The sequence below is a fragment of the Drosophila novamexicana genome, unplaced genomic scaffold, assembly GCF_003285875.2.
Source record: "Drosophila novamexicana strain 15010-1031.04,08,12 unplaced genomic scaffold, DnovRS2.1 tig00000108-arrow-pilon, whole genome shotgun sequence".
NCBI classification, from domain to species: domain Eukaryota; kingdom Metazoa; phylum Arthropoda; class Insecta; order Diptera; family Drosophilidae; genus Drosophila; species Drosophila novamexicana.
In genome coordinates, this window is record NW_020824772.1 from 3,251,527 (window position 1) to 3,262,459 (window position 10,933).

Consider the following 10,933-nt stretch of genomic DNA (forward strand, 5'->3'; position numbering starts at 1 on the left):
GTTGCCGCACACGCAGCACCAGCAGCATTCAAGTCTGCAGAATGACAAAAAATTATTTAGCTGCGAAAAATTTTCATTGCTCATTCCACTGGCGTATGGCCGAGCAGTAATCGCCTGGGATTGCTGACCACTCGGTCTGGCCTGGCGATTTGGGTCACTTGGGTTGGGTCAGGCAACGGTTATGATACAATTGAAGACAATTAGCTGCGTGGCTATGTGCAGAGATAATCAACGTTTGCCTCTGGCTAAACAATAGTTTTAATCAGTTTAGATTTTTAATTCTAAATGCCATATGAAAAAACTTTCGCTGCATTTGATCCTTTTGCCACCTGAACACACAAGCAAAATTTATTTTTTTCTCCCCATTTTCCAAGCTGTTAGCTGCAGTTGTACCTTCTTTTTCTTAACCATTTAAACAATGTTCAAAGTCTGTCAGTCAATAGAGCGTATTTGCATATAGAAAACCTTTTTCATTCTTTCGCTCACTCTTATTCGTTTATATTGACTGACTGACAAATTTGTTTACTACGTGCTGCCAACCAAAAAGCCGAAACTGTACTAGTCGTGATATATAAGTGGGCATTATTTGGTCACCTAAGCTGCTATATTATGACTATTACCGCACATAAGATACTCAAAATTCCGGGGCTAACCGAAAGTTCATTTATATGCTTAAAGCAGCGCAAACTCTTTGTGCATTGCATCTTTGTTGATTTTTCATTATCGGAATTGGTTCACAGTTAGATCTCGACTGCGGTAGCATTTCAAACGAAGCGTGAACCGAAAAAATCATGTTTTCGTTTTATGCATCGGCCCCATAGATTAGATATACGAATAGCTTTCAAATGGTGCGGATACTATGCCGTTAGGTTTTTGGTGTGGCATTACTTGTCAAATGAAAAGCTAGTTTGTTGCCTAAGTCTTTTGATCGTGATACCGAAACAAGTTTGTCGCCTAAGTCTTTTGTTTGTGAAACCAGAGAATGCGCACAATTTCACTGCTAATCCGTGGTCAATTAATTGAGCATTTGTCGCATAACATAATGACTGCACACACCCAATACACATACAAACACACACACACACACACACACACTACTACTGTGTATGGTCATATAGAAATTGGCGCAAATTGCTAAAATTTCAATAAAAATAACTTTGGCATAGCCGATGTGGGTCAGCTCCTGTGCCAATGGCCTGCGGGTGCACTTCAAATTGCCAGTCAGTGGAATGAAGATAGCCAGACCAGAAGCAGGCATAGCCACCGCCACAGCCGCAGCTTTGTTTGTGCCTACCTGCCTGACTGGCTTCATCTGCGGCTTCCACATTGCTTACAGTTACAATGACTCGCGCCTCAATTGAGATAAGCGCTCGCGCCTGCCAGAAGCCCCCGCCTCGGCAGTTATGTCATTCTCTTTGGCATTCTCCTGGTTCCGGGGCGCAGCCTGGCACAGTTTCAACAAGCGACAGTCAATGAAACTAAAATATTATTCTTTTTCTTTTTGATTACTTGCAATTTTAATTAAGAAATAACATGAGCTACTGCCCCAACGCTAAGCGACATGTTCGAATTGGTGTCAGAGCTGCGCACAGAAACATTGATAGCTGACATCTGACAGCCTTGCTGGCAGAACTGCACCGCTGGATTAGCCCAAATTTTCAGCGACTAAATGCCATACAGATTGAAGCGTATTAGTATGCTTATGATCATAACGGTCGATAATCAAAACTTTTCCCCCAATGGCCATTAGCAGCGCTCACGAATGGCTCATAAAGATTTTTATGCGGCCCAATTAGAGCACATAGAGCAACAACGTTTTGAGTGGTTCAGCCTCTTCTCAACTTTTGCTAATGGATTGACTTAACATAAAGAGTCTATAAAGCAAAAGCTAAACAACACGTAAATTCGCAAAAACATCAATTTAAAAACGGGTAACAGCATTTCCTGGCAAAATAGATTTTCTTCATTGCCGCGGCAAATAAATGTATACACGTCCACACATGTGAATACATAAATAAAACGACATCGAACTCGAATTCAAATGCCGAACAAATCCTCCGCAGCAACAGGAGCATCGCCAGCAGCAGCAACAGCTGCGATGCCAATTCGAAATTTATATGCATGGCAACTGACCGCGATTACTACGCTTGGCTTGTCCACCGATGCGGATTTAGTTTATTGGCCCACTAAGCCTGACCCACAACATTAAATTGTAATTTGAGTGGGCAAACATTTTAACTGAATTTCTTTTTACTTCGACTGCAGCCAGAAGCATGTGTCCGTGCTTGTAATCCAGTGGCAAGAAGTCAGCGGGAGTTGGCCCAAGTAACTGGGATAATTAGAATGCCATTTGAATCTGTAGCTGCGACTTTTGACGCCCCAGTGCAGTATCTGACCATATTATACCGCTATTAGTAGTCTTGGACTTATCTTCATGAAATTGAAACTGCAGTTGGTGGTTGCTCCTGGAGTTGTGGTCGGGGCTGCGGCCGTGTCACTGACCATTGCAATGCATGGAAATCGATTTGCGAGCAAACAATTGCATAATCGTTGATTATGAGCTCACACAGCAGACACTGTGCCTGCCTGGCTTGACCATTAACCATTAGCCACCGAAATGGCGCACAGCTGCTCAGACCGAGCTCGAATGTTGTCCATTTCAATTCGATTAGCGCGGAAATCAATCTGGTCGTCAGTGCATGTGAAAATCTCACTGGCAGCTGCTCTGTGATTTAACGCATATTACACGTAATGCATTTTCCATGCTGCTCTCAAAGCTGCGCCGTTAAGAACCGCAAAGCCACTAACATCAATTCAAGCACCCAAGGAATCGATCACATGATCATAGAGGCAATCGCAATGCCAATCAGTTGTGTTTTTTTAATTTTTTAGCCAGAACTGGCTTGAGTTTTGCGTGCGTTGCTCATTTTTTTACCCAAGTGGCGTTATTTTAATTCCCTTCGTTGTGCGTGCTGCAATTGAAGCAGCCATGGACTCATCATCAACAAAATTGATTTTGCATCAGAGCTGTGGTTTCGTAATTTTTGCACAATTAATCAAAAGCACTTCGTGCTGGTGGGCGTTGTTATGCTGGGACCCCGGGGCCTGCCATTAAGCCCATTAAACCCATTATTAAGCTTTAACTGTAACTGCAGTTACAATTAATCATGAGATAAGCATGCAAAGAAACTAAAATGCTAATTAAAAACCAAGCTACCAAATCATTTTTGCCATCTTACAGCTACAACAACAATAACAGCAACGACAACAAAATGCAGCTACGGTCATTGACAAGAACCAGAAACGGGCGAGTCAGCATGATGACAACAACATCGCTGGTGCTACTGCTGGCATTGCTGTTGGTGGACACTGCGGCGTCGGCCCGCAAGCTGCCTAAGCGGCCTGCAAAACCGTTGAAGACATTTCCGCGCAACAATGCGACGCCGACAATTGCAGCAGTCGGAGCAGCAGCGGCAGCAACCAACGCCGCGGAGGGTGCACAGCCAGCGAGCGGAAGCGAGCTACCAAAACCGTTGACACCGCATGCGAGCGAACAGCAGCCGGCGGAAGCTGCTGTAGCGGAACCTAGCGCAACACCTGTCAATGGCGAGAGCAAAATCGATGATCTCAGCGCAACGGCTGCGCCACTGGGCAGCCAGATCGATGAGGACTGCGAGCCGGATATGATTGGCTTTGAGCTTATAACTGGGTAGGTGATAGCTTCTCTGTATACATTTATCTCTTGTTCTGTGGCAATTAGGTGTAGAGCAGGGACATTGCCATGTTGCGAGAGGGTCATTAATTAACGAGACGCCTGTTCGCACATCGTAAAATATTGGCACTTGTTGTGGCAGCGTGGGGCGTACGAAAAATAAGCGTGAGCTCGACTTGGTTAGCCAAACATAGTCTCAAGAAGCTTTTATCCTAGCCTCCATAAAACCTGTTGTAGACCAAAACAAAAATTTATTTGCGGCATTTTGTCTTAACCCGAAACGCCCGGCAGGTACGTGCTATCGGCGCCATCGAAGCAATTGGAGACGCTGCCTGGCACACTGATGTTGACCGACTGCTTGGAGGCTTGCCAGGCCAATGAATCTTGCAGCGCTGTTAACTATGAGACGGGCCTTTGCGTCATGTTCCGCAGCACCGCCGATCAGTTGCCAGGTGAGTGGGGCACGCTTGTAATTTTGGTGTGTGTGGGCCTGCGGTTTCTAGCTCCGCCTTCTACTTAATGCAGGTTCACTTTCGCGATCGCAATATCCCGTTTTCACGGTCTACGCACAGAAATCCTGTTTTGGTGTGCGTCCCTGCTCCAAGGCCTGGTGCATTGATCGTGTGCAGGGCTACCGTCTCCCGGAACATGCCAAGTCCAGCCAAAGCGTGGCCACGCGACGCGACTGCATCGAGCTGTGCCTGGGCGAAACGGAGTTCACCTGCCGGTAAGTGGTAGTCCCGTTATAAGCATTCCAGTTGCCATTTCGCAGCTCATTCATCTGCCTCTCTGAAGCTCGGCCAACTTTTATGCGCACTCTGGCCTATGTGAACTGTCGGACATGGATCGCATTACGCTGTCGGAGGAGGCCAACATTGTGGCCTACGATGGCGCCGAGTATCTCGAGAATAACTGCGCCGAGGAGCCTAGCAAGCTGTGTGAGTTCAAGCGCATCGCGGGACGCATTCTAAAGACCGTCGACTCGGTGCACCAGAATGTGCAGAGCATTGACGATTGCCGTGACCTTTGCCTCACCGCCCCCTTCCGGTGCCACTCCTATGACTACAATGAAACGGGCGAGCATGTCTGCCGTCTCTCCCATCATAGTCGCGCCACGCTAAGCGATCTCTCGGAACCCTACCTGAACATCGAAGAGGCGGCCACTTATGAACAGTCCGCCTGCTACAATGTCTCCATCGATTGTCGCTCCGGTGAGATGATCACCAAGATTCGCACCTCGAAGCTGTTCGATGGCAAGGTCTATGCCAAGGGAGCACCCAAGTCCTGTGCCGTAAATGTCAATAACTCGCTGGAGTTTGATCTGCGCATGCGCTACAATGATTTAGAGTGCAATGTGCGCCAAAGTGCCTATGGTCGTTATATGAACGATATTGTCATACAACATCATGATATGATAGTCACATCCTCGGATCTGGGCCTGGCCGTTAGCTGTCAATATGATTTGACCAATAAGACCGTTGTGAACAATGTTGATCTGGGCGTCACCGGCGAGATTGAGTCCACTCTCAGCGAAGAAATTATTGTGGACTCACCGAATGTGATCATGAAGATCACTGCACGCGATGGTAGCGATATGAAGCGCATTGCTGAGGTTGGCGATCCGTTGGCACTGCGATTCGAGATCGTTGATGCCAACAGTCCATATGAGATATTTGTGCGCGAACTGGTTGCCATGGATGGTACAGACAGTGCCGAGATTACGCTGATCGATGCCAACGGCTGTCCCACGGATCAATACATTATGAGTGCTATGCAAAAGATGGCCAGCAATCGCAAGGTGCTGCTCTCACAGTTCGACGCCTTCAAGTTCCCCTCCTCGGAGCTGGTGCAATTCCGCGCCTTGGTCACGCCCTGTATACCGCGCTGCGAACCGGTTATCTGCGACAACGATGAGAACGGTGAGCTCAAGTCTCTGCTGTCCTATGGACGTCGCAAGCGTTCCGTCTTCAATGGCACCGATGGCGGTAAGTTGCGAATTTTCTGGCAACGCCAGTCATAACGGTAGAGCAGGCAAACGCAACACTGAATCACTGCCAAATGATGTATCACAGTGATTTTGGCAGTGATAGCGAAGTGACTTGGCTCAAAGAAAATGAAATTTGCTGCTATTTAAGCAATTTGTCTTTACCTTAAGTAAATGATAAAACTAACTCAGTTCCGGGTTTAGTTTAATCAGCTAGAAGTTTATGAACTTTTCGCACAAGGCACAGCTTCATTCATCTCTGGCCCCTTGACTGGTTATGGCTCCCACACATATAATACGTGGTATGAACCTCATCACTTGCTAACTTCTGGTTGCTACCTTTCCACAGTTGAGCTGGCGATTAAGTCGGAACGCCAAAAACGTGATGTGAGTCATCAGCAGGCAACCGATGAGAACATTTTGCTGGTGCAGTCCATACAAATCACCGATAAGTTCGCCTTCAATGGCGCCGATGCGAGCAACGGCGAGCCGAGCGACGGTCTGGGCAAGTTGCAATTGGAATTGGCCAACAAAACGGACACTTGCATAAATGGCTACGGTAAGTTAACGTGGATCTGCCTGGCGCTACTCGTCTAATCTGCAACTCAAGCGCACCAAATTTATTTGTGGTAATCGCGTGCCGTTGCAACATCTAACTAGGCTCAAAGCAGAAGGCAAAAAAAAATAAATAAATAACAAAACAGCTAAACGCAGCGCACTTGCTGGCTGAGTGACCAGCTAATTAAATAAGCCCATAAATATATATCTCTTGCGTTTTACAACTCTATTTGCAGGCTTCATAATTGCCGGGGCACTCTTTTTGCTGCTGCAGCTGACGGTTATTGCCGTTTGGGACAACATGCAAAAGCGCGCGTTACACAAGCGATAAACTGGTGCAAGTTGCTTGAATGGAGGATGGAGGAAACTAGCATGAAATTCTTTCTCTCTTTCTTTAGCTGAACTACAAGAACACAAAAAAAAAAGAAGAAAAAAAAGAAAAACGAAAAACTTAGCAACGCTCATAATCTAGTTAGTAGCTGTACGAAATGGGTCCTCCGATGTGGCTGCAGCTGTGGCACTTCAAAGTCATTGCGCGCAACGTAGAGCTGGACTTCTCTGCACCAAATGGCCAATGGAAAAAGTGTGGCAATGACTGAGCCAGACAGAAACTCACACGCTCACACATATGGAAAGGGCTTTGGAACTGTAGCTTAATATTTATGCTCATATATATGCTTACTCTATAAGACTTACTGCTAAGACTACTCTGAATATGTCGGCAAACTATCAGCTTAAGACTTAAAAGCTCCTTAGTCGTAGTGCAAAAACCATTCAAACCTCTTAACTGAGCTTACGCAACTGAGACGACGTTGTCTCATTTAAGAGGTTTGACTGTCTTAAATACTTAAAATCTAAACACTTAAACAATACTAGGCCTAATAACGCAATGTAACAAGAGACAAACTTCAGATGCTATAAACGAAAACAAAAAAAATGAAAACGTAAACGTAAAAAATAAATAAACGTATTAGAAATTACTCTTTTGTTTGGCTTTTACTCTACCATTTGGTTGGCAATTTGCCTGTCAATTGATCGGGCTTGTCTGATCTAACAAGGCCAACCTCAAGTGAGCCTTCTCGCCGTGGCGCTCTGATTGTTAGTTTTGGCTTAATCAACGTTGATACAAATCAATCAGAGCTGCGTTTAGCCTAGGACAGGGCGCAACACTTACCAGGTAGAAAATTAGCTAGTGAAACTGAACCGAACCTTAGTTTAACTAAACGACTAGAAGTAAAAGTGACAAACTAATTGAGCCAGAAAAATGGGGGCTGCAAATTGCCGATAAACAACTTTATTTACTTGATTTCACCTACTTACAAATTGAAGGCCTTTTCGCAGAATGCTTGGCACTTAAGCGCATATTTTTAAAGCACATGAGGGGAAAAGAGCTATATATCCGTGATTAACTGGATTTTTTTCAAAGTATATTTCATGCTTAAAATTGAAGTATTAGAATCATTTAACAAAGCTTTAGGCTAACAGGACACAGTTTGATCCTTTGTCTTTAGTAACATTAAGTAAACTGAGAATAATAAGTCAATCAGACTTTAGATTTAAGGCGTGTCTCTTTATTTTCGTTGAGCTTTTGCATGGGTTCGAATAGAAAAATAAGAAACACTTCGCAGTCTACTCTTCCTTCTTGTCCCTTTTGCTGCGCTTCACAATATTCTTTTTTTCATTGTTTTTTTTCAGAATGATTTTATTGAACGCGATACAGGTCGAAGATCAGATAAACTATTTTAGCAGCCGTTACGCCGACAAGCGGCTGCAGCATTCGAAGTCGGTCGCCAGGGTCCTGGCTGACCCCATCAGAGAATGGCGCCTCAAAAGTCTACACCCCGACGACCTATCTAAGAGGCGAATCATTTAAGTACCTCCTTATAATTTTATATGTATATAATACATATAAGTTACATACTTGTAACTTTCCCTTCTTCCCTCTTTCACGTGCTCGGTAGATATCAGAAATTACGATCGATTTCAGCGCAAAATAAAACAAATTGAATTGAAAAAAAAAAGATTAATTTAATTTGCCTAAATGATGAGCCATTGGGATAATTTTTTTGATAGGTGTTCTTTCCACATCCTAAATATTCACTCTACTTTTTCTTGTCATTTACTTTTACTCTATGTATTAAATATTATCAAAATGGAAATTATTTATATTTTTCATAATTATTTGTGGCTTTGTTTGACTTTAAACGACGCCAAGCTTCAGTCACAAATTTGAAAGGAAATGTTAAACATTATCTCTAATCTCATGCTTTGAACTCCGCGCCACTTGCAACAAGTTGAAAAGCCGGCAAGTCAAAAGCTGTCACCAATATGACCGTCCAAATTTAGACAAAACCTCATTGCTGGCCTCCAGAGGAGCGTGCTCCCCAGTCAACCCACCAACCCACCCGTAGCCAACTAGCTCTAAGGAGCCCCAGCGAAAGTCACTGGACACTTTCAACGCTAGAGTCGGGCCGGTCGGTGCCGTTTTTGTTTTTCTTTGGGTTCGGGTTTGGGTTTGAGTTTGAGTTTGAGTTTTGACATTGGCACGACCATAGAAACGGCCTCCGACTGTGGCACGCATAACATAAATTCTGCAATGCGTATTTCAAAAATTGCTAACGCTCGATGACGAGGACAAGCCTCGGCGGCATCTTGTTGCGCGACTCTGTTCCTTGGCGTGTCGTGCGGCGCTTATATGGAGCCACAGAGATGCCGTGGCCATTCAGATGTCCGCTGGGCAAATGTTTATGTCAAACGCGCAGCAAATAAAGTGCTTGGCTTGACAATGTCCGCGGCAATGTCATCGCTCTGTGGCTGCCGTTCGGCACTGGCGAGGGCCCTTGGGGACCAATCTGGGTGGGTATTTTTTCATAATTTTTATGAATTACACGGCGCGGCATGTCTTGTTTGCCATTGAAGTTCCAACTGACCAGGCTGGGATCAGCCGCCTGCTGTCAATTGATTTGCCCCGACCTGACGGAAGTGCTTTCCCATTGAACATTTGCAAATCATTTCTCACGCAGCCATGTCTTAACATCCAATCAGAGTGGCAACAATGCAACGGTCTAATTGCAAGCCCGGTCCTAACTGATAAGAGCTCAAATAACGCCACTTTGCAAGCGCACGCACAAAAGCCAAGCCCCAAATTACCAGCCCATTCGGCAGAAATAGAAAAACTGATTGGTTTGACGATCATGTGTTCCAAACATCGGTAGTTTAAACTAGTATTCTTAGTGGCTTTGCGGTTCTTAACGGCGCAGCTTTGAAAGCAGCATGGAAAATGCATTACGTGTAATATGCGTTAAATCACAGAGCAGCTGCCAGTGAGTTTTCCACATGCGCTGACGACCAGATTGATTTCCGCGCTAATCGAATTGAAATGGACAACATTCCAGCTCGGTCTGAGCAGCTGTGCGCCATTTTGGTGGCTAATGGTTAATGGTCAAGCCAGGCAGGCACAGTGTCTGCTGTGTGAGCTCATAATCAACGATTATGCAATTGTTTGCTCGCAAATCGATTTCCATGCATTGCAATGGTCAGTGACACGGCCGCAGCCACGACCATAACCCCAAGAGCAACCACCAACAGCAGCTCCAATTTCATGTAGACAAGTCCAAGGCTACTAATAGCGGTACAATATGGTCAGATACTGCACTGGGGCGTCAAAAGTCGCAGCTTCAGATGCAAATGGCATTCTAATTATCCCAGTTACTTGGGCCAACTTCGGCTGCTTCTCTTGGAGCTGACTTACATGCACGGAAACAAGCTGGTCGCTGCAGGCACAGAAATTCAGTTAAAATGTTTGCCCACTCAAATTACAATTTAATGTTGTGGGTCAGTCGCTTTAGTGGGCCAATAAACTAAGTCCCGCTTAAGTCTCAGGCATGGGTGTCGCAGTTGTAGTCGCAAATTCCAGCCACATAAATTGCGGGTCGCACAGAATGTCCATTTGATTGCGCGCGATTTTCAATTGGTAGCGCGGTTGCTTTTGGGGCGCTTTTGTAGGCATTTGAATTCGAATTCGATGGCGATTTATTTAGGCAAATAAACAAATGGCATGTGCACAGTGTTAATTTATCAAGTTGGCGGCCGCGCCATTGAAATTGAGTGCGAGAAAATCACTTTGGCGCGGTTGCGGCTCCTGTCTATGGCATATTTATGGCCCCACTGCCCATTTTGTCAGCCCAAACTGCCTGCCATATATCAGTTGAACATATCTTATTATTTTCAGAGCGGTTAATGTATTGTTAGGTTATTTTCACTGACCCAGCTGGAATATGTAAATGATTTTCACGAGCAAAAATCAAAAGACTTAGGCAACGAACTGGAAATGCATTTTTATGGCGAATCATAGGTTGCAAATTTCAATTACTGATTTATTTACAACAACAAAAATATATATGTTTCAAACATAGACAATCTGATACAACATCTAGAAAGAATTTTTATAGTAATGTGATACGTTTGCGGTATCAAATTTCATTAACAAATCTACAAAACCACGAATTGATCACATAAAAAAGTTTGGACACGGCAAAAAGATGCAAATATTTTGCCAAAGGCTATTGTGGAAACTCTAAATGAAAACTTTCAAAGCTGGGTTCGGATTTCAATGACTACCGCAGGCTGATAAAATGCACACAAAAGGTTTGTATGCGCCCCGGCGCATGTTTTACCAA

The 10,933-nt window shown here is 44.7% G+C and overlaps 1 protein-coding gene across 1 annotated transcript; it reads left to right on the plus strand.

Annotated features, from left to right (window-relative positions):
- The first annotated feature begins 3,272 nt into the window (after positions 1 to 3,272).
- Positions 3,273 to 6,649, plus strand: LOC115771661. The gene is made up of 6 exons (XM_030717472.1): positions 3,273 to 3,709; positions 4,004 to 4,164; positions 4,238 to 4,439; positions 4,508 to 5,697; positions 6,046 to 6,255; positions 6,491 to 6,649. The coding sequence occupies exons 1-6, from the start codon at positions 3,273 to 3,275 to the stop codon at positions 6,583 to 6,585; spliced, it is 2,295 nt and encodes a 764-aa protein (XP_030573332.1). The 3' UTR covers positions 6,586 to 6,649.
- Positions 6,650 to 10,933: the final 4,284 nt, after the last annotated feature.

What these genes read in the sequence shown, in the direction of transcription:
- LOC115771661 (XM_030717472.1), top strand. Translation starts at nt 3,273, where the DNA reads ATGCAGCTACGGTCATTGACAAGAACCAGAAACGGGCGAGTCAGCATG. An exon ending in GAAACGGAGTTCACCTGCCG is followed by an intron (nt 4,440 to 4,507) that starts GTAAGTGGTAGT and finishes GCCTCTCTGAAG; the next exon opens with CTCGGCCAACTTTTATGCGC. An exon ending in CACTTGCATAAATGGCTACG is followed by an intron (nt 6,256 to 6,490) that starts GTAAGTTAACGT and finishes CTCTATTTGCAG; the next exon opens with GCTTCATAATTGCCGGGGCA.